This window comes from Bombus terrestris, chromosome 17, assembly GCF_910591885.1.
Source record: "Bombus terrestris chromosome 17, iyBomTerr1.2, whole genome shotgun sequence".
In the NCBI taxonomy this organism is placed as follows: domain Eukaryota; kingdom Metazoa; phylum Arthropoda; class Insecta; order Hymenoptera; family Apidae; genus Bombus; species Bombus terrestris.
Window position 1 is genome coordinate 3,177,349 of NC_063285.1, and position 24,831 is coordinate 3,202,179.

The following is a 24,831-nucleotide window of genomic DNA, read 5'->3' on the forward strand; positions in this document are numbered from 1 at the left end:
TTATTATTCTAATCATATCGAAATATTATATTCATAGTTGTCATTTCATTCTCAAGTTTTAAGATAATGTGAAAATTTTGAGACAACATTCTGAAAATCTGTATCTATGATGTTATCTTGCATACCGTCTGTTGCGAATTATCAACTAAAGAGCGACCGGCCAAGCCCAACCGATTGGTCGATATCGCGTACCTTGAATGACTTAATACTCAAGGTGGAGGAGGTTTAATAGATCGATTGTTAGTGTATAAAAGTAAAAGTAAAATTGTTGCATAAAAGTAAAGTTTGATGTTTTGAACACAGCAGTTGTAAGATCTTGTTGAGAGTGAAGTATTTCACCCGCACGGTACGACGCTCTGTTGGTGACTGTCCTAGTATGTCGCTGATTTCCCCCATCAGCCGTTGGGTCTCGTCCATGCATCGTGCCTTCCGGACCGGGGGTTTTCCCTGGGGTTTCTCCCTGACCTCTGAATCATCAGATTTACAGCTCGAGGAGGATAGGTAATTCGAAATTTCTCAAAGAACGGATAGGTGCTATCCAAGGCATAAACGAACGGCCACTCGAAATCCCGAACACCGTTTCAAAGATCATATAAAGTTTTCGAAAACCTTGATCTCATCGTCTGTGATTTGAAAAGAAGCTAAAATAATTTCTGATAAGGCTAAGTAGGTGGCCTATTACTGCTCTTATAAACATGGATATGTAGCGACACATGAGTCATAGGACGATTCGAATCAGGAGTGACTTTTATTGTTGTACCTTAGAGTATCGACGCTGTTTTGATTTGCAAGGTTTAAGAATAAACAAAATAATTGGATAAAAACATTATCGCTGTTATGAATAATCGTCAACCGGAACCACATATGACCTTCTGTAAATCCATCGGACAATATAAATAGACGGACATCCCCTCTAGGGAAAGGAGTCTTTAGAGCGAATTAGTATAGCGAAGAATATAGCGAGCAGCATAGCGAGTCATACGGTAGAATCAAGTGAGCGATGGTTACGACCGACATGCACTATCTCTGTACTTGTACTTAAAATGATTTTAATATAATTAACTATTACATTTTTACTACTCGTCTCTTTAATAAACTAACACGTTAATACTTAAAGTACTTAAAATTTTGTCCACGTTGACTGCCGTTCGTTGCAAAGTTCGTTACAAAAAGTTGTATAGTACTCAATTGTTCGAGGATATTTGTCTACTTATTCGACTATTTCGTAACGAATGTTAGAAGCGTAGAATATTGTACTTATTAACCATTTTGAAGATACTGTCGTCGCACAACAATTTTCTATAAAATTTTGGAGTATAACAACTTGTATGTACTATTTTTATAAACAAAATAACTGATAAATAATTGATAATTTTTAAGATCATGGATCCGCACGTGAAAAATTACGTTGTCTGTGATAAGCTGTTGACTCATGGACTCAGAAAACTACTAGTCAAAAATAGTCAATAAGGAATTTTTGATAACATTACTAATCAGTAGATTCAACACTATTGGTCTTTGTTGAATATGTAGTATATTTGTATTGTACGTGCGAGGGAGAGGGAACGTAGAGCGAAAACACAAACAAGTATGTATCCCCTCCCTAGTATTAGAATACTAGAATATTAGAATATTTACATAACTCTGCTCGCCACGTGGGCTACTCGCCGGAGGCCTAGGGCACGAGATTTCACACTGCACTTCTCTTTTTTCTCAACGGAGTTCTAGGCCATCATACAACGCTCACATATATACTATGGAGGGGATACATACTTGTGTATCGTTTCTCTCTACGTTCTCACGTCCTCACTCTCCACATACAATACAAATGTACCATATATGCAACGTACTTAATCTACAAAATACATTTTTTGTATTATCTTCGGTTGCCTTTGTTTCTATTTCTTTCGGTAATATACGCGTGTTCTAACAGTAATTATAGTTATAAGGGGCTGAAGCATTTTTTACATAATACGATAATTATACAATATTAACAGACAATTACATAAATTGTGAACAAAAATTTCTGCCATCATTTATTTGCACTTTACATTAACAAGTATTTGAAGGTTTGTTTCTTTTTGCAGCAGGAGTCAAAGAAGTATTTAGTTGATGGCTATCAATTACTGAAGTACGAACCAAAAGTTCTACCGGAAGGAAAAATAGCTCAACATGCAGAACAAAATTTACACGAAATAAATAAGCTCTTAAAACGATTCAATGTAACATAAACTTTATCAGTACGTAGTTTGCTAAGTAAGTTCTACGTTTGGGAGTAAATATTAAACGAAAAACAAAACTGTATATATACATAGCCTTCGTAAGCAACAAACATATCGAAATAAAATTGTTAAAAAAATTTTAATAAGTATAATTACAAGCGGTAGTTATCATGTATTAGCATTCTTTGATTGAGGAGTTCATTTTTAGCACATGTTAGAAAAATTAACACATGAATCAATGATATAATTTATATTAACGTTCTCTTAATTTGGTAAGTAATTTTAGAAACTTCTAACGAATCAACAATCTTAGTTCTTCTGAAAGGGATACGACGATAGAATAAATTCTCCACATGCTTTATATATATTTTGCCGGCAGCGAAAAATACTGAAAAAATACCGAATGTACAACAGAGAGGGATATAGTAGGGGTACAATACAGTACAGGGCGGAAACGATAGAAAAAGATTAAAAGTTTATGTATCAGGGAATATTACCGTTGCAACGACAAACCTTCTTTCTTTTCGGTTCCTTGTGAAAAAAGATTTTGCTACTGACGAACCTTTTTTGAATAAAGTGAGATCGAACATGATACAATTTGATTCATATTTATTTATCTAATTAATAATTCGTTCTTTCTAATATCGTTTCTGGTAAATTCAAAATAATTTCAATAAATAAATAAATTCAACAATATTATTATTATAAAATAATAATTTACTATTTTGTGTACAATTTATATAATTCATATTTAATTTATTATTTATTATTAATAATTTACTAATACTATTAATGAAATAGTAAAATAATATAACTATAATATATAATTATAATAATACAAAATTATATATACAAAATAATATATAACAATAATAAATAATTATATATTATATAATAAATAGTATATAATAATATACTAACATATATGTATAACTGATTTGCTTTATACATATATATCATATATGTATCATATATACACATATGTATGAGAGAGGAAATTTCCTCTGTGATATTATATAGATATATATAGAGTATAGCTATTTTGCACGTATCTACAAATTTTATATTGTTCTTTATGTAGGTTCCAAATTTATGTGGTAAAAAACAGAGTAATGCAAGTAAATTATGACTGGCAATACAAAAGAATTGTAATAAAAAATTGTTAATTTTTAACTCGCAAACATAGACCAGACAATATTCAGACTTTGCTATACTACATTAGAAAATGGAAGAGCATAAAGAAAGCAAATAAGATTCAGAAATGAAAGAAATAAAAGAAAACACAAAAACATCTAGAAGCACAGTGAAATATAGAAAATATATTTACCGTAGTGATTATTATTTGTAAATATAAAATAATTATTAGGAATTCAAGTGTCCTGCGACATTTGTGCGTGTTTGATGAATGAGTATATGGATGTCGCTGGCGTGCTGTTTGTAATATAGCGTTGATACACTTCTTGTTCTCTTTCCTTATTTATGGTTTTCCATTGATTTTTCGGTTCGGCATGCGTAGTCTAGGTAGTCGACCCTTGTGCGTGTGTTGTAACGAATAGACAATATAATCGACGTGCGCGTTTCCAAGTTTTAACAATGATTTTCATAATATCAGATAGTAAAAATAACAATGAAAAGGAAGTAGAAGAAAATTTAAATCAAAATATTCCCAAAGTTACAATGGAAAAAAATTGTTCTTTTATATTTTTCAACAAAAAGTTAAATCTAATACAAGATTTCATTAAAAATTAATAAAATTTCAAATTAACATCAGAATGAAAAAATTAATTCAGAGATCAAACATTAAAATAACAATTTTTTAAACTAATTATCTTTATTTACTTATACTTACTAGCTTTAATACCACCATGAGAAACTTTTAACAAAGATCAACAAATTCAATATGAAATACAAATTTTAAATGTAACTTAATGTCTTCTTTTAATTTCTTCTTTGTTAAATTTTGTACTATTAATTTTTTATTAATGTATTAACCCTTTGCACTCCTATGTCGAGTATGACTCAACATCAGTTTTTATTTCAGGAGCTACTTTGTCGAGTCTCACTCCACATTCTTTCAATTCCACCTTTTTTTGTGAAATGTGCGAAAGAAAACAAGGATTGCATCCTGGAAATTGTTTCAAGATACACTTAATACTTACATACATAATACATACACTTAAAAATTACAAAATACAACAATAGCGTGAATAAAACTGGTATTTCAATGATTTTGTTTCTTCCTTTATTTATTTAAATTGTCTTATTTTTTAGTTAAAGTAAATTTCAAATAAAGCACTTAAAAGCGTTAGGAGCTGCTGGTAACAAAATTGAAATAAAATTTGGAGTGCAAAGAGTTAAACATATTTTCTAATATAATAAAGATATCATGCCTTAATTCTTTAAAAAAGTCATATCATAACTTTCATGTAACTAGTGTTACAGTAATACAATGATATTGTTAATTAATAAGATCTTAATGTAAAAAAAATTATGTAATACTATCATATTGTAGATTAAAATACCTAAGATAAAAGATAAAAAATAAATATTTAACCACATAGTTTATACCTAAAATAGGTGTGGTTAGTTGTGCTAAATGATTTCATATTATTTAAATCTACATAACAAAATCCGACACAGTGATGTCCTACAATTCTTCTACTGAAGCAAATTGTGTTTGTAGTAAAGATATTAAAAAAGATGAGGAATCTAATTTTGATTTGGTTTTAAAAGAAAAGTGGATGGAAGCCCAGAAGAATGAAGTGTTTCGTTATATATTAAACATTCAAGATTCGAAAATATTGGAAGGCAAATATCACTTTTTAGTCCAGGTAATGTTATTAAATAATTAATTATAATAAATATTTGTTTAATTTATTTTTAAATATTTTTTAGTTGTTACAATTTTGTTTAAGTAATATAGTAATTTACAGGATAAAATATTTCACATGTTTTTATTGTTCACTTGTCATATGTCTAAATGTATGCTTTAATTTTACCATCCCTTGCATAAATATTCGTAAGATAATTTTCTGGTTCAAATTTTAATAATTACAAATATGTTTTGTGTATTAATGTCATTAATACCTATAAATCTTGTTACGTATGCTTATCTCTTAGTTTTAATAATTACAAGTACAGTTTGTTGATAACTTATAAAATAAAAATAAGCAGACAAAAGAAAAATATTTACAAAATCAGTGACAATTTACAAAAATAAAAATGAAATAAATATTATGTAACTGTAATTATATCTAATAATATAATATAGATAATATTGTTTATTCTAGGAATTTTTATAAGAATAAAATTATATAAATTAATTTTATAGTGCAAAATCATATATAAAATAACAGTTAAAGAAGTAGCAATGAATATATCATATTTGTTATTATATTGCCAAGACAATATCAGGATTGTCTATTTATTAATCAATGTATTATACTTTTAGGAATTTATATGTATTAGTGAACTGAAATTATTTAATGTTTTATGATTTATGATTGTGAGAATTATAATGTCTCTCTCCCCAATTGTATTTTAAAGAACTTATAATCCTTTAACACATTGGCACCAGAGCATTTAGAAACTCATCTATATATATCATTCAGGTTCTAGCAGAGGAATCCAAATGACATATATGTGAGTCATGGTGCTAATGTGTTAAGTTACTCTAGTATGACTTAGTTAATGTAACTATTTAACACAATGAAAAGAAAAAAATAATTATATCGATTCATATATATGTAAATTCATAATTAACAAATAACAAGGGAACTGCAAGACATTTGTATTACTGATTTAGTTAAAATTCTGCATATGGGAAGATCCTCACTCTGCAAAAGTATTCCATTATAAGGGCAAAGATCCAATATTTTTTGAAACATTAGTGATTGAAATTTTACTACTACGCTAAAATGTGATTCAACTGTGGTATTTAACAAACAATGCGATAGTATGATGGTAATCCGTTAAAGTCCTATGCTAAGATTCAGGATTCAATTCTTCTGTATACATATAATGTCTGTTTTTCAATATTTTTTTATTCTATCTTTTATTCTATTCTAGTTTTTATTCTATTTTGACATAAATGTTTCTTCTCTTCTTACCTTATTCTTATGATAAATAGCATTTTATATATACAATCATAAATATAACATTTATAAAGGAAACATAAATGTAATATTGTTTTTTCTGCATAGTAAATAAATTTGAAATACTGTAGTATTCAGTACTTTAATGTCCATAGAGTGCATGATATATTGTTAGAAAACTTGTAAGTAGAGGAGTTCAATGATGAAAGTTTTGGCTACCGCCAACCTCACATTCAGAAAACTTAATATTTGAGAAAAATCATATTGCGTGCCACAGTACATTTATTGGAGTATACAATTGCTGATTAACCAGTTAGCTGTTGTGCCTTCTTTGAAAACTTTGAAAATTGTGTACCTAAAATGTATCACAAAAAGTAAGCGATGAAGTATAATGGCCAAATACAGAGTATATGTGGCTGTTATAATATAGAATTAAGTTGTAATGAAATGACGGTTTTATTTTTTAATTTTATTACTGATATGAATCGCCATAACACAAAATATTGCCATTTTCTGACATGATGAGTATTCCCTGGTTAAACATGCCTCCATGCTATAAACGTTGCCTATTACTAAGTTGTTGTGACTAGCATCTCGTTAACATCTTTTTGCAAAAAAGATTAATATGTGTGCGTTGCCAGAGTGCTGGTTGGCAAAATGAGTTGGTATTGATCTGGACAATAATGTGGTTACCTATGGTATGCCCGACCTACACAATTTTATCTATCTTCTCAGCATCGGACATTTATGGTGGCTGAGACTTTGTTGGAAGACTTCTGAACTCATTAGCTTGTACCTGTACCTGTATCTGTTTGCCAATAATGTACTTTATCTTCCAATGGGATGTTGCACCTTCATTTGTACATTTAGTCATTAACCAGATCTTGGAATACTTGTGTCTTGTGAATATGACTTCCATTAATTTAATCCATAGAAATTGTGGTTAAAAATTTGCAAAATATCTAAACATTGTAAGGAATAGAAAATTAGTAAAATAGCAGCTCTTATCTAAAGCTACTTTTATCTAAAAAGTATAGCCAGTGAACGGGGTCAAAAGAGTCCTACAACCGAATTTATGTAATGGTGTGCCATATAATAGTTTACCAAAAAAAAACATCTTATATCAAATTTCAACTTTTTTTCTCATCTAAAAAATAATTGATCTTATACCGATGAAGATAAAATAGTAATGTATATTAGATTGATTCTTATATGTACTGATATTTTCTATTCATTAGACATAGGCATTAAATGTCTAAAATATTTAATGATTCAAATTTTTATAAAAGTTTTATATGAACAATCCAATTATATATTGTCCTCTGACAAAACATACCATACAAACTTGTTTTAATCATTATATAAATTTTCTTTATTATTGGTAATCTTATAATAAATAATATTTACTTTTTTAAATATTTAATACTGACCATTTTTATTAATTTTAGCTAAATATTGATCGCGGTTATAAAAGAAGATTTCCAGAAAATATTATTTCAATGAACCAACCTTTCAATGAGAAAGATTTTAACTTTACAAAACTTGTGTCAGAAGAACAAATAATGAATTTAAATAATACAGACAAAGATGATATAACTGCAATTAATGCTAGTCCGATTGAATACTGTCATTCTCTGCTGTTGCCACAAAGATGTAAACAATTACCTCAACTTGTAACAAAACATAGCTTAGTGAAAGCTGTTGAGTTGTTTTCCTTGAGTTTGTCTTCGTAAGTATATTCCACCTTTGAAGCAAAAATAACAGAAATTAAATCTTTAATTAATTTATAAATACATATGTTGATTGTTAAAAAGTGCAATGTCAAAGGAAAGTTAATAAAACATACACAGTACTCTGATAAATTTCAGTTTTCTTAATAATATTTATTAAGCATTATTCAGTTAATAAAATAAGATTATTGTAGTAATGCATTATGAGTAAAGAAGTAATTATTTTATGATTCTATTTTATTTTTGAAACTTTAATTGTTATAGCATAAAGCTTAATCAGTGATGCAATTCCAATTTAATAGGAAAAATAAAAATTTTGAAATTTTGGCATGATTTATTAACATTTTCTGACATTTAAAAATATTTACATTATAACTATTTACAATATCACATTGTTGTTTACAGTTTATAAGTATTTTCAATTAACCTTATTGTATCATTAAGCTTTTAACCTACAACGTCGTGTTAGAGACGTGGTATATCCTTCGGGCCAAACATAAACAACACGTGCACTTTGTACGTGAAACTTTGTATATTTGTTGGGATACATGCGACAAATGCTTTTTTTTCTTGTCCGCATTCGGAGGTGCAGTATATTTTCTTGAAAAATATTAGAAAGGTACCCCTAAAAATAACTTCAAAAAGAATGTTAAGCGTTGTTGAGGACATTGAAAGTTCTGCTAACATCGCAAAAAGTGATTTAATAGATATTTTAAATAGTGATAGTGACAGTAGTGATATTTCACTTTCTGTACGAGAACGTTGTAAGCGACTGGTTATCGAAGATGATACCGACGACGAAGATCACAGTAATCATCAACAACTAGAGCTATGGATTTGGAAAGAAGAAACTAATGTACCAAAAATTTGAAACTATACAGAGATTTGTGGTATAAAAGTGGCAACTTTGAGTAAGTTAGGTGAAAACAAAAAAGAAGTAGATGTTTTTAATATAATATTTGATAATATATTTTGGGAAAATATTGTTATGGAAATGAATCGATATGCAAATCAAATAATGAACAATGAAAATAAAAAACTAAAACTAGACGAAACTTGGTTTCCTGTAAACTGTGGTGGGATCAAGGTATATTTTGCACTATGTATAATAATGACTGAAGTTAAGAAACCAACAATACAAATAAATTGATCTAAGAGAGCAGTCACAGAAACTCCAATTTTCAGAAAAACGATGTCATTCAAAAGATTTCTGTAAATAACTAGATGTTTGCATTTTGCAGATAACAATTTGGCTAACAATACAGATAAATTATGTAAAATAAAACCTTTTTTAAACCTTTTTTTGAATCAAAGATTTATAAGAAGTATATACAACGCAAGAGGACATTGTTACCAATGAATCATTGATGAATTATAAGGGACGCTTATCCTACAAACAATTTAATCCATTGGGAGGGACAAGATCCGGTATAAAATTTTATAAATTATGTGAGTCAAAATCGGGTTATTGCTATGATTTTAAAATATACATTAGTAGTGATAAAATAAATTCTAGTGACAGTGCATCCTAAAGTGTTGTCAAAGAACTAACTTGAATTTTCCGACCCCCCCCCCCCCCCCCCCTCCTGCATTGTCCATTATAAATAAACCGACGCAACCAGAAACAGTTTAGTATCTACGAGTATTTACGAGCATCTTTCTGTATCAACGAGCGATCCAAGTGTTATCACGAGTTATTTACCGAGTTACGGGACGAGTATTTATCCGCGATTTTATTTTGCGATTTATACTTTGTACTAACGACTTAGCGAATATGGGCTGTACATTAATTTATTATTTTAAATAAATTCGACGGTTACGACAACAAACGATAATTTGCAATAAATCTCATGGTCAAACATCCATATATACCTGTCCTGTACAGTTGTACGTTACTCATCAGAAGAACGGTGCGATTTGCACAACTTTGGTGCACTGCCGTTGGTTATAGCACGCGCTATTGGAACTTAAATCGCAAGTCAATGGATTAACTATCTTGGATTTGTGCAACATGCAACAATAAATGTCTTAACCGTTTGAGTCTCAGGGGTCGAAAAATCGCGAACAGCGCGCTAACGCTTGTCTTAATCGATTGCGAAGAGAAACAAGCGGCGCAATAACGCTCGTCATATTTGTTATTTTTCTGACATAGTTTATAAATATTTCAAGTTTTTGTAAAGATATAGAAAGGATTCGGAAATACAAATAATTCCCTTTATTTAGCACACAACAGTTATACATATATCTTAAACTCTAAAGACCTCGAAATCCTATTCGCACGCACGCTTGTTGTCAACCGACTCTTCCAGATACTTCTAACGACTGACTTTTGTCTTTTGTCCCAACTAAGGCCCGGACGTCCTCTGACGCTTACACACACATTCACATGTACAGTGTAAATGTATCATGTTCCTAACAGTTTTGTTCAATAAAAATTATTGAGAAGATAACAATGAAATACAGAATACCGTCAGTCGTCCGTAGCGTTCAAATGTACTGGGACCTTTCGACACAAAATCTAAACAGCGCGATCGCGCTGCTTGGGACGCAAACGGTTAAGTTTGTAATTTTATTGTTCAATAGAATCTAATTGTGAAATTCTGATCAAAGAAATAATATTACATATTTCAAAATCTAATCCATATTATATTTATACTTACAATAAAATAATATTTTTAATCTACTATTTTAAATAACCAAGAGCTTAAATATATTTGAATTTTTGATATGAGATCTACAGAGAATAAAAAAAATAATTGGAGTAAATAAATAACTAAAACTTAATAATTTGATAATATGTTGTTTGCAGATACATCAGGGTGGCTTTCAACAGTCTTTGTGCTTTTGCATCTGTGAACCATCTTCATTGGCATTTATACTACTTGAAATGGAGGATGTTACTGGAATATATTGTAACTATATTTTTATTCTTTTATTTCTTATATATATATATATCCCACTAGTCCAGTCGAAATACATCGAATTAAATTATATCCATTTCATTAAAAAATTCAAATTGTTGTCCTATCGTTTAATGTGTTCCTATTGATAATTGAGAATGAGAATCTGTTCAAGGTAAGAGATTATTTTCAACAATACACAATCAGAAGTGGTATAATTGTAAAAATCAGTCTCTTCTCTTACTTATTGGCATATATCTGGGGACTGAGTGGAGATAGAGGAAAATATTAAGAATGAATGTTATAGGTGATTAAATAAGCTATAAAATGAGTTGTGTTTTGTTAAGATAGCAGCACCAATTGAACTGCAATTTGGATAACAAATTATTATTATCACACAAGAATATCTGTGTGAAAAATTAATAACTTACTGTATTAACAAATTATAACATGTGTTACAAAGTTTTATTCTTTTTAAAAAAACAAATGAAAACTTTAAAATTCATAATTTTGAAATAAACTTATTTTCAGGGTGGTAAAAAGGTGTTTAAGTATACTTATACTTAATTATAATTATATATATTATATACTTGATTGAATGCTGAATGAGGGAGCCATTTTTTATTGATATTCTTGCTGTTTTTATATATATAGTGAATTGGGTAGTTGCTATGTCAAAGAATCAATCGATTGGAATAGGGCAGTCATCACGATAATCACGAGTATCAGGATATTATTATAAACTATGGGTGCTTAATAAGAATGTTATGTTGCTATGACAGAGGGGACACATGGTACTCTGTTACTTCCAATTGTATTGATTTCTTTGTGACTTAAACACTCATAAACAATTGAAACATTTAATTATAAATAAATGGAATAACTCTAGAAATAACTACTTAACAGGAATGGCATTTCTTGAATTAAAAAACATTTATTATTTCTTTATTAAAATTTCATAAATCAACAATTTCACATATCGTTTTTTTTTATTTTTTTTATAACTCGCGAAGCCAATTTTATTTACTAAATATTGTAATAATGATAATAATGCACACGGTGAGCAAGCTAAATTATACAGTTGTATGTACAAAGAAAATTTAAAAGAAAAGTTTTTAGTATTTATATGAACAAAATGATGAGTCAATAATCGTAGCTTTTGTATAAATCATTATTCGCTGTCATAAATAAAATGTGTACAATTATCATGGTTAGAGGAAATATAAGAAATTTTTTGACTATACAGTAGTAGTACGTTTATCCAAACGACTCGAGAAACAAGATCATTTGGATAATAAAAGTTCACTCGCTACCTTTAACAGTTACTCTTATTATAGTAGGATAGTGGATACCGGAAGGTAGTGACTCTACCTCTCCATATGATTACTTATGTCTTGAAAACTATTTAACTCTTATTACTATTTATTTGTATAATGGCTGCGTGATATTCGTTTTATATCAGTTACTACAAAATAAATGAATAAATAAAATTTCAAATAAATGAAGAGGGTAATGAAGTCGATTTATAATGCTCAGGTCTGCCACGATATCTTAGCTTGGTGCTTTCGCTCGGAGTGAAGTTTTGGCTTGACTTTCAACGAGCTCTTATCGAATTTTTAATAGAACACTGGATAAGTAATGATGCTGCACTATACATAAGAAATAAAATTATTCATATAAATTGTAATAAATGCTATGAATATGAAGCTAATGCAGAACAAGTAGTGAAAACAATAAATTATAATTTAATAAATTTATATATGCTTGTGGTTTCCCTTCATATCAAGTTGAAATGAAGCAGCAAATTTGAAACGTGCAGTATATATCTAACGTTTAGAGTAATACTCATTAAAAATATCCTCAAACAAACCAGATGGGAAACTAAAGCATATACGCAAAAGCATAAAAAATTGGCTAAAAACTGTAACATTTCTAGTTTTAGATTGTTGTGCAAAAAACTTCGACCCCAGATCCACAGAAAATCTATGGGAATTATTAAAAAGACGAATGTGTGATTCGTATGTTCCATCGCTATCATCGGTCACTCATTGAATTGCATAATAGAATTAATAGAAGCAATGCGAGCGAAAATGAGGAAGAACAAGAGGACTAAAGTGGTAGGATGCAGAATACTGGGAAACGAAAAGGCACTGACAACATGTCTTGGGAATGCTAAAAAAGTAAAACAAGTATGACATAAGAAGAGTATAAAAGTATAAAGAGCAGAAAAAGAAGAGTATAAAATATTATGCAAAGAAAAGAAGAACAAAGAAAAACAAAGGCAGAAATATGGGCATATGTTAATAAGAAGAGAAAGAAGAAAAGCAAGACAAGTGCTCATATAAAGATGGAAGAGTGGAAATAACATTTCAATGACCTATTATAAGATAAACAAGGGATATGCAGGAGAATTAGAAGAAAGGGAAATAGAGGATTAAATAGGAAGAATAAACAAGAGGAAAGCAGTAAGCAGAGACAAGATAAAAATGAAGCATGAATATATGGTGCAGGAGAAGCCAGAAGGAAACTAAAAGAAATAGTAAGAACAATCTGGAATGAAGAAGACCTCTCAAGAGATTGGAGAAAGGGAGAAATAACAGCCATAAATAAAAATGGTAGTAAACATGAAGTATATAACTACAGAGGGCTATTACTATTGAACACTGCGTATAAGGTTTATGCAATGATGTTAGAAGAAAAACTAACGAAAAAAGCAGATAAGGATTAACGTTATTACAAATCGATTTTCACTACGCCATGCCGTTGAAGATTATTCTCCGTATCACCATAAACGAAAACACAAAAGGTGAAAGAATAGAATGTGTAGAATCTATAAGAAAACCAAAAGATGAAGTGAATTATGTTTTTTCCGCTGGAATATCAATCAAGAAGTTATCATCCTAGATTATTCAATTCATCAATTGTTAAGAACGCCTCAAAAAGTGTATCCAAGGTAGGCCAATATAGAAATATATCACACTCACGATGGATGATGAGACTGCGACGTCATACATTGATACGAACTTAAACTTTATATTTCAAAATACCTACTTAGAAGAATCAGAAATCATCTCAAAAAAGGAAAATAAAGACTGAAAGTAAATCTAGTTTTGACATGGAAAGACTTTTGGAAATTCTTCAAAAACTAGATAATTATAAAAGAGAAGAAACGTACTTCGCTTTAAAGCAATTTCATGGGACTCAAAAAGCCACAGATTGGATGTTAAACTATGAAACAGAGTGGGAAAAATTCAAGATCCAAATTATGAGTAGAAAATCAAGTGCTTGAAGATGTATTTGGAGAAAATAGCACTGGAGTGGTATCAAACAAATCTGTTGAAGAACAAATAATATAATTGGGAAGATTGGAGGACTTCATTTTTCAAAGTTTTCAGCAATAAAGTTTGGTCTTCATCACGATACGTGTATAATTTCAAATATATTTCAAGTTCGTTCGTTGATTACGCTAAAAAAAAGAACGCTTAATATTTGAAAAAGAGAGGAAGACTATTGAAAACACAAGAATTGGTTTGATTGTTATGAGATTATCTATTCACATTAAGGATAGAATCGATAAAGAAACGATACTCAACAGATGATTTGATAAAAATTTTGGGACAGTATGAAGATAATTATCACAAAAAAATTCAATAACGAAGTTCAGATGAAAGGAAAAGAAATGCAGAAGATGAAGGTATGTCTTGATAGAAATTAAAATCTATCATTCGCGAAACTAGCTTTTGTGAATCACTGAATTTTCCTGGCCGATTCCATCCGGTAGAATTATGCAGGAACATAAACAAGAATGTTCAGAAGAATTTCAAACAGGTAAATTCACTTGAGATATTCGCATCCGAAAACAAGAAGTCAATAAGATTGGATGAGAATGAAAAAACTAAAAACCCCGGAGAAGTATATAAACCATTGATAAAACACCGAGTTAGAATCAATGATCAGAAAGATGTTAAAGGTGTTTATGACACTGGAGCCAATGCAAGTTCTATTAACCAAAAGATTGTTGATCAAATAAAAGCAGATCTAACCGAACATAAGAGTATTTTCAAAACTCAGTGGCAATGACTCACGAGTGTCCGGGCGAAACCGCGAATGAAGATAAATAAAATAGAAGAAATAATGGATGTTTTTGTGGTACGCAACGATAAGTTCACATACCACCTTGTCCTAGGGTTGGACGCCATAAAAAGTTCAAATTAATACAAGATAAGGATTTGAGAATTGCTCAAAAAGTTAAAAAAAATTGTTATAGAAAGATAGATCACAAAGAAGAAGAAATAATATCCGGGAAAAATAAAGAAAGAAAGAATGATCAGATGAGAAGAGAGATAAACTTCATTGAGTACATGGAGAATGATAAATTTGTTGACAACCTTGAACATTTAAACAGACCAGAGAAAAAAGAAGTGCTTTGGCTTATAGAGAAATACAGAGAGGTATTCGTTGTAGCGGCACATGATTTAGAGGACAAATCAAATCATGTTATTGTTCTATGCCGGAGCATCAAGACCGTTAGAATACAAGTAACGTAAACTCCGGGCAGAACAATGTCGCCGCTACAGGCAACCGTCGGGTCAGAACAAATTCAAATTTTTCGACTCTCCTCCGACCAGTATAAATAAACAGAATATAGTACAGCATCGAGCGAATGTACACAGAAATCATCAGCACTAACGGGTATCTCCGCAATACTTGTATATTGTGTACGTAGAGCTATTTAAGGAGCAGAAATACATATAACAAGCTGTGACAGCAATAACTGCTTTTATCATTTCGCACTATCCTTAACGTGTTAAACCTCTACATTGGTGACCCTGACGTGATCGTCGTGACAGGCGTGATCGTCGTGATAGGCGTGATCGACGTGATATAAGTGAAAGAGGTGACTGTGATAGTGCCGCTGATAGACCAATCACTTTTTTTTGTGTGTGTGCCTAAGCATGACGAGCAATCCCGCCATTGCAGCCCATTCGCTGGTCCGCGTGCCTCCGGTAATGCCTAAGAACATGAGACTCTGGTTCAGCATACTGGAAGAGCAAATGAAGGCAGTGGATATAACAGACGATCGGGCGAAGTGTAGAGCCCTCGTCGGCTGCCACGAGCCGCAATACCTAGAGCAAATCGGGGATGTGTATTTGTCCCTACCAGCCGTCGGGCGGTAGGCCGACAAGCCTCAAGGCCGAACTAACGCGCGCCCTTGAGGAATCGAATGACGAGAAATTCAGAAGGTTGATGGAAAAGGAAGAGATCGGCGACAGGAAACCTTCGAAATTTTATCATGATTTCAAAAGACTTGCCGGTCCTCTTGCGTCAGCCAAGTTTATCCTCACTCTGTGGAAGAATCGCCTACCAACGCGGATCAGGTGCTTTCTGGCTGGAGTCGACGGCGACGACGTAGCTAGGATGTTGCGGATAGCTGACGAGGTACACGAGGATCTCAGAGGGCGACCGGCACGCACCTCGTTTGGCGACCGTTGTCGAGCAGCCGGCACAACCCGAGACAACAAGCGAACCCTGACTTTCCGTCGTCAACGCCCTGAGCGAACAAATATCTCAACTGCGAGCGGAAATGCGCACGTCGAAGCGCGAGCTTCGTCCTAGGCTGCGACCCGAAGCGGGAAGGCGTAACCGGCCGAGATCAAGAGAAAGACCGAGAGAGAGATCGGGAAACCTCGACTTCTGCTACTACCATCGAACGTTCGGAGACCGGGCGTACAAGTGCCAGTCTCCGTGCAAATGGATGCAGGGAAACGGGGCCCGCCGTCCGTAAAAGCGGCAGACGACGACGGCATGGGCTCCCGCCGCATTTTTGTCACCGACAAGGCGACGCTGACGTCCTTTCTCGTGGATACTGGGGCCGACATAAGCGTGTATCCCCGCAGCAAAATACACCCACCAACCAACGAACAGATGCGAATACGAACTGTTCGCGGCCAATGGGACGCGGATCCCGACGTACGGCACCATCGCCGTCACCCTCAACCTGTCCCTCAGAAGTGCATTCACATGGCGATTTGTGATAGCCAACGTCCAATCACCCATCATCGGTGTGGACTTTTTGAGCCACTATGGGTTGCTCGTGGACCCGCGAAACAACCTCTCATCGACACGAGGACTCAATTGACAGCAAGAGGATACACCGGCACGACGGATGGAGCGTCCGTAAGAAATATAGTCGGTGAATCAGTGTATCATCGACTTTTGATGGAGTTTCCCGACCTAACTCGTCCATCTATTTTCGGGCGTGAGAAGATACGTCACGGGGTAGTACACCACATCGAAACCACACCTGGCTCACCAGTCTACAGTAAACCCCGTCGCCTGGCCCCCGATCGCCTCAAAGAAGTCAAGATGGAAGGAGCATACGACTGCCGGCGGAATTTTTTTTACCAACAAGACAGCAGGCCACAGCGGAATACGCGAACCGGCTTAAAAAACGAATGGAAAAGGTCAGGCCGCAACCGGGCACGCGTCATGGCGAAAGGAAAATTTTCATTTTCAAAGAATTGGATTCCTCGCCTTACGTTTTCTTACGCCACGACGCGACGGGTGGCCCTTTACAGCCTCAATTCGATGGACCCTTCAAAGTTATAAAAAGGGACAAAAAAACTACGTTATAAAAATAAACAATCGCGACGAGCAGTTTCCATCGACCGTCTAAAACTCGCGTTCATTGTTCCGGATGATTTAGAAGATAGAGGCGTCGAATCTCGTAACATATTGATCTCCGTAGATCAAACGAACAGCCGCGATGGAAACGGCACAAACAGCAACGATCAAACCAGGGAAGAAAACACCAGGGACAGGTATGTTACGAGATCCGGACAAAGAGTCCGTTTTCCCGACTAATATCAGGCAGAGTTTGGATAACAAAAAAACCCGCAAATTATCAGACACAGGATATATCCGCAACTTTTAAAATAACGACGACGAGGAGATACTCGGCCTAACTTAATAAAAACGCTAGCACTGGTAGGGGGGTAATGTAGCGGCATATGATTTAGAGGACAAATCAAATCATGTTATTGTTCTGTCCCGGAGCATCAAGACCGTTAGAATACAAGCAACGTAAACTCCGGGCAGAACAATGTCGCCGCTACAGGCAACCGTCGGGTCAGAACAAATTCAAATGTTTCGACTCTCCTCCGACCAGTATAAATAAACAGAATATAGTACAGCATCGAGCGAATATACACAGAAATCATCAGCATTAACGGGTATCTCCGCAATACTTGTATATTGTGTACGTAGGATTATTTAAGGATCAGAAATTCATATAACAAGCTGTGACAGCAATAACTGCTTTTATCATTTCGCACTATCCTTAACCTGTTAAACCTCTACACGTCAAACACAAATTTGACGTGAGAACTGTGAAACTCCATATATAAAAAAGACCATATAGGTGTTCGATTCCAGATCTATTGTAAATATTCTTAGAATGAACAGATTGTAAGTTTTTTGCATAAATTACATTGATGGCATCTTGGTTTTTTCTGAAACATTCGACCAGTATATCGGGCATATAGAGCTGTTGATGAGGGCTATTAAGAAATAAGGCTTTCACTTGAAACTGGCCAAATGTAATTTTGCAAAAAATTCAGTGAAATATGTTCGTCACATCATCGAAAATGGCGGTGTGCGACCAGGAAAAGATAACCTCAGAGCAATACGCGTATTTGAACGTCCAAAGAACAAAAGAAATGTAAGACAATTGATAGGAAAAATTAATTTTTATTATAGGTACGTAGAAGATGCTTACAAACTCTTGGGATCACTTCATTACTTACTGAGGAAAAATGTGGAATTTAGCTGGACTGAGAAATGTGGGAAGTCATTCCAAAAGCTTAAGAAATATCTCTAAGTTCGATTCTATCAATATATGATCAAAATCAAGAAATATTCATTTATACAGATACAAGTGGGGATCGGTTTAGGAGCTGTTTTGAAGCAACCCCGAGACAACGGAATATTACAGCCTATTGCTTACTTCTCAAGAAAATTGAAACTGACAGAATCGAAGAAGAAAGCGTTCCATCTCGAATGTCTTGTTATTAAAGAAGCGATTCTGTATTGGCAACATTGTTTAATCGGCAGAAACTTTACCGTTTTATCATTTTCATTGATTATTTTTGAAGCGTTACTGTTTATGATAATAAATAATTATTTACACAAAAGCTGAAAATATGGATTCACTTGAGCTGTGACTCAGCTTAGTTCTTTAGTGCATGTTATACTTACCGTCATAGCGCAAAATTGGTTTTCGAAATTGAAAAAATGCAAAAAATGCCATTCTTATTAAGTAATTACCGAAGAATCGAAATAAAATATCTTTGTTCTGGAATTATTCCACATGATTTAAAAAAGAAAACGTTTCTCTAGGACCAATTGGCTCTAAGATCAATCTAAAAAAGAATCGTCAATACTAAACAATTAAACAATAAAAGATGAAACATGTGCCATTTTAAAGTTTATTACTTGTATTATATGTGGATTGTTTTTCGTACTGATTGGATAGAAGAACGTTTGCAGAGTTGTTTGTAGTGTACAGTCCCGAGAACTTCAGCGTTGCGGGTGTCACATAGAAGACACAGAAAATCGCGAAATTAATAGATCACCGGTTGTCTCCTCACGTCGTAGTTCGAACTTTTCGCAAGTAAGGTAAAAATTTCGGACTTTAGATATGATAGTAAAATTTATTATATGAATCCAACAGAGTAACGGTTCAGAGTGTTATAATAAAAGCGTATTAAGTGCTGAATTTGGGAAGGTTTATATACTAAGGTTTGATTCCTCTGAAGGAGTTATCGTCGGGTGCCTAACAGACGTAGCTGTCCTGTTACTGTCTGGTTATTGTTTCGATGACTGTGGTATGCAGGATGTTTTGTCAGCCGTGGTTATCCTATTACTATCTATCTATTACTATACTATCCTATATGCTATATATTCAACATGCTTCTTTACATTTATATTTGTTACAATAGTAATGTATTGTAGTGTCGTGTACTATTATGATTAGTTTATTTATTATAAATGGATTAAACAGATGCTGATTAAATAGGAAACGATGGTTGTTCAACGTGAACTAATAACAACAACGTATTATAATTAAGACAACTAGATAATTAATTAGCAATTCTCCTTACCACGGATTCAACTCTCTCTCTCTCTCTCTCTTTATTTTGTTTAAATTTCAAACTATATATATTTATATATAAATTTTTATATAATATAAATATTTATATTAAAATTATAATTTATTTATATTTATAATTAATAATTATATGTTAATATAATTATATATACGATAATTCATTTTTTCCAAAAAATAATGCATTTTTTCACAAAAGTATTACATTTCTTACAAAAATATTATATTTAAAAAAAAAATATTAAATATTTTTATAAAATATTATATTATATCATATTATATTATTATTATATAATACAATATAATATAATATATAATATGTATATATATTTAATATTTTTAACTTAAATAATAATAATAATAATAATAATAATAATATTTATATAAATAAACATAATAAATTAAATTTAAATCAATATATTTATACTCTATAATAAATTTAAAAATTTTTTATTTGAAATTGAACTAATATTAATCTAATTCTTTAAATAAATTATAAACGATAATAACATATTTCTAAAATTTTTTATTTTTAATAAATATTCATATTAATAAATTTATATACTTTTAATAATTTTTTAAATTTTATTATTAAATCAAAAAATAATTAATATATTTTTTAATAAACTATAAAAATTTTTAAAAATTTAAAATTATTAAAGAATATTTAAATCAACATTTATATAATAAGCTAAGTTTAAGCCTACAGTCCCTATAGCTCTCACCGTTCCTACATCTCTAAGAATTTCATCATCTTTCGCGGTGCCTAGAGTTCCTACAGTCCCTATAGCTCTCACCGTTCCTACATCTCTAAGAGTTCCATCATCTTTCGCGGTGCCTAGAGTTCCTACAGTCCCTATAACTATCGCCGTTCCTATATCTCTCAGAGTTTCCTACAACTCTCAAGGTGCCTACACGGGCTAGAGTCTCCTACGGCTCTCGCAGTATCCAGAAGTCTGACAGCTCCTATAGCTCTCAAGGGCCTAGAGCTCCTAAAGCTCTCCTTCTCTCATCTAAGAACAATCCTTCTCTTCCTTATCTGTATCAACCCTTTGAGTGCTAAATACTCGCGGCCTATGCCGTCCGTACGGACGGCGCGCGTCTAGCACTGACGATCGCTGTGGACGGAATACTTTTTCGTTAGAGTGAACTCTGTTGATTGACTATTCAAAGCGCAAATCGTAATAAGTTATAGTAATCCTTTTGCACGAGATTAAATGATTCAAGAGCATTATTTTTTAGTTATTTTTAATTGTTTATTATAAACATTGAAATTTACAGTTAACTAGAATTTGGGTAATAAACTAGAAAACAATAAACTAGAAAACTAAATTTAGTAAATATAACACAAGTTAATAATTTAGTTGTGTGTGAAAAATTCAGTGCTTGAGAAAACTAAAAAAACCAGATGTAGAGTTTTCTTACAAGTGGTGACCACTTCAACAATAACGAGGCACTATTGGCATTTGTTTACTGCCGTAAGGAATGCATTTATATTTATTTCACACAAACGTAATAGTATTACTTCTGCGTAGGTGTTCGGAAAAATTGAAAAACCCATACATGCGTCCTTAGTCCATGCCGGGCACTTACAGAAAACGCATATATATATATGTCCTCAGTCCACACCGATAAATAAATAAAATTTATAGTTATTTTAAAAATATTTAAATCAACATTTATATAATAAGCTAAGTTTAAGCTAATAGGCTCATGCCCTATCGATAAATTTTTTAAATTTTTATATAAAACCATATTTCTTTCAAATAAATCAAAATAAATAAATAAATAAATATTTTTTAAATAAAGTATAACATAAACAATAATATTTTTTAGAATTTATAGTTATTTTAAAAATTTTATTATCAACATTTATATAATAAATTAAATATAAATTAATAAATCTATATTCTATTAATAAATTTTTTAAATTTTTATATATGTATATATAATTAATTATATATTAATATATATGTGGTATCTAAATGGGTCTTAGAGGAAAGGACAAGTAATGATGTTTTGATTTAATAAATAATATTCGAAGCAACGAAATGATTACAATGCTGTCGTACGTCTTATTTTCATACGCGGCTTTCGACTTCCTGATTCACACTCTCCGGCTTCTACGCTCGCTCGCTCTCGCTTCTCAACTCACACTGCACACCTATTCTATTTATTAAATTTATATTTAGATCAGAAATTTTTCCAAACTGAATAAAACTAAATAAATAAATTGAATATATAAATCTAAATAAACAATAAAAAAATAAAAATATAAATAAATATTTGCATCATCTAATTAATCTTATTAATAAAAAAATTTCACTTACTATATTTAAAGAAATTGGAGCACCTGAATTATAAATACATATTATAAATCACATTATTGATATTAAAGGTATTAAATTAATTAATTCTTTATTGATAAAAATATTTCGTCTATTAGTTTGTCTATAAATTATGTTAACTAAATAAAATAAACCAGAAGAAACTAACCCATGAGAAATCATTATTAATAAACCACCTAATAAACCAACCTTTAAACCCCTTAATATTCCTATAGATATAATTCCTATATGAATTACCGAAGATATAGCAATAATCAATTTTATATCAAATTGAAACAAACACATTCTTAAAATTAATATTCCAAATAAATTAATTATTATTAAATAATAAGATAAATTAATAAATTTATTTTTAAAAATTAAAATTAAACGTAATATTCCATATCTCTAATTTTAATATAACTGAAGCCAAAATTATTGATCTAAAAAATGAAGCTTCTACATGAGCTTTAATTAATTACCCATGAAATATATATATTGGAATTTTAACTAAAAAAGATATTAATAAATAAATAAAATTAAAATAATCAAATTTGAATTCTTTAATTTCTAATAAAAAAAAATCATTCTACACTGGTGTCACGTAAACTTGTGACTTAGATTATAAAAAAAGAAGGTTGAGCCGTAGCCCAGCTCTTAACATTCTGTTATCAAACTTTATTATAAATTCAATGATTACAATAGTTTTACATGAGTAGTATAATATTCTGAATCAGAGAAAGCTGAACAAGAACTGCCTGAGCTTGCTGAAGATTCGGCTTATATATGTTTTAGTTTGGGCATGTTGAGGGGCTCGGTGTAGGTTATGATGATGATGAAGTGGTGCCGTGTGCGAAAGAGTCCGAAGGTAGGGGAGAAAGTCTTATCTCTGACGTAGTTTAAGGTGTGGTCGATGTCACACACGCGTTTCAGCACTCTTCTTGTAGCACCACCTTTTTTACCACCATGCGTACGGAACACTTGCATTTTTCTGTTTTACAAAACGCTGCGCATGCACATACTCTCACAATAACTCATATTCATATGTATGTAAATACTACGCGGATAATCCAGTGTAGCACACAAAATTACGTATATCTCAATAGATAGTAAAATTTAATGTACCAATATAACAGAGTAACGGTTCAGAGTGTTATAACAGAGTGTCGATGAGGAATCTGTCTCTTTCTCTGTTTCTTCGTTGCAATACGATTGACAATAATCTTCAGGTAGTGGTGCAGTTGACTCTAGGTACGTTTTCTCCGGATTCTTCGTTGTTTGGTTTGGGACCTTTCCTTGGTTGGCGAATAGAAAATTTTTTTTCTAGAGCAGCAGATTTCGGCTACGTGTCCGATTCGTTGACACTTGGAACATTTATTTTCATGCGGTCACCTGATGGTTGGTTAGATGACTGAGTAAAAGTTCGTGATCGTGGATCGGTAGCATTTCGTTTCGATACTGGCGTAGTGCTGTTAGATTGGTTCTTTCGGCGGTTGGTAACACGATTTACTTCTCGTAACCATTGTCCTCTGTCGGCTGCTAGTCGTTGGGCGAGGTTCAGGTTTCTCGGATCGCTAGCTATTACCATATGTTCTATTTCGTATCGTAAATTGAGCAAATGTGTCTTAAGTGTTTCGCATTCTTCAATATCCATAGCTACGCGTCGTGCGGTTTTCGTTTTAAACCGCGTAATTTAATTCATTGAGCTGTTGTCGGAATCTGGAGTTGAAAGATTATACGCTTTCTGTTGCTCCTTGCTTTAAATTTTTCAATTTGTCCCAGCAGTTACTAATAGTGGTTGGTGCTGATACGTGTTGTCTTAAACACGAATATAAGTCTCCAAGCGAGTTAATATTCAGGTATCGTATTTTTTTCCGCTTTTTTTTTCGTCGGTTATACTTTCGATGAGTATAAGGTCAAATAGTAGCTCTCTATCACTTGCACACTTTGTCATGGCTCTTACTTTCGGATTGATAGGATAAAGTCTTCCACAATTACGTCGTCTTGACCCCGTACTGTTTCAACAGTACGTATGACCTTTTCTGCTTGGACGCCTTGTTCTTCGTCGTAGCTGTTTCTTGGTCCAATTGTGACGTGACTAGTTTTACTTCGTAATCTTTGTAAAGCGTCTGATCCGTCAGTTTCGTCATCTGTTACGTTATCGGTAGCGGTTTCTAAAATGGATGGTCATCTGTGACTGGTCGGTTCCGGTGTCGTATTTCAATTCTATGGTTTTTGCAAGATTACTATTTCTTTGGAGCAGTTTCTATCGCTAGTTTCTGTAAATTGTTTCATACTTTCAATGATTTCATCGGTACTATTTCTAAAGCTTCTATACTCGTGAGTTAGGCTTTGAAATTGTTCAATCAAAGTAGCAATTAGTTCGCTTTGC

General features: G+C 32.1%; 2 protein-coding genes and 1 long non-coding RNA gene across 13 annotated transcripts in view; 2 read left to right on the forward strand and 1 right to left on the reverse strand.

Moving 5' to 3' along the window:
- LOC125386704 overlaps window positions 1-2,814 on the forward strand; it is a 34,012-nt gene extending 31,198 nt beyond the window's left edge. Inside the window, exon 4 of the mRNA XM_048413790.1 lies at window positions 2,088-2,814. Coding sequence (XP_048269747.1) covers window positions 2,088-2,231 — 144 coding nt within the window. The 3' untranslated portion in view covers window positions 2,232-2,814. The remainder of the gene's footprint in view (window positions 1-2,087) is intronic.
- A 937-nt stretch (window positions 2,815-3,751) lies between these two features.
- The window catches only part of LOC105666983 (GDP-D-glucose phosphorylase 1), a 62,556-nt gene continuing 41,476 nt past the window's right edge, over window positions 3,752-24,831 (forward strand). For 2 of the 9 annotated variants that reach the window (XM_048413789.1, XM_048413786.1), the window contains exons 1-3: window positions 4,149-5,053; window positions 7,765-8,045; window positions 10,856-10,958. In XM_048413789.1, coding sequence (XP_048269746.1) covers window positions 4,865-5,053; window positions 7,765-8,045; window positions 10,856-10,958 — 573 coding nt within the window. In that variant the 5' untranslated portion in view covers window positions 4,149-4,864. The other 7 variants (XM_048413782.1, XM_048413781.1, XM_048413783.1 and 4 more) reach the window with 7 other exon arrangements.
- Window positions 5,515-9,042, reverse strand: LOC125386717. Of its 3 annotated transcripts, XR_007227099.1 has the most exons (4): window positions 8,415-9,042; window positions 7,982-8,060; window positions 7,119-7,278; window positions 5,515-6,671 (listed from the first exon to the last, which is right to left on the reverse strand). It is a non-coding gene; the product is annotated as an uncharacterized LOC125386717 (long non-coding RNA). The 3 variants fall into 3 exon arrangements; XR_007227098.1 differs by lacking the exon at window positions 5,515-6,671 and having other exon boundaries at window positions 6,937-7,278; window positions 8,474-9,042; XR_007227097.1 differs by lacking the exon at window positions 5,515-6,671 and having other exon boundaries at window positions 6,937-7,278.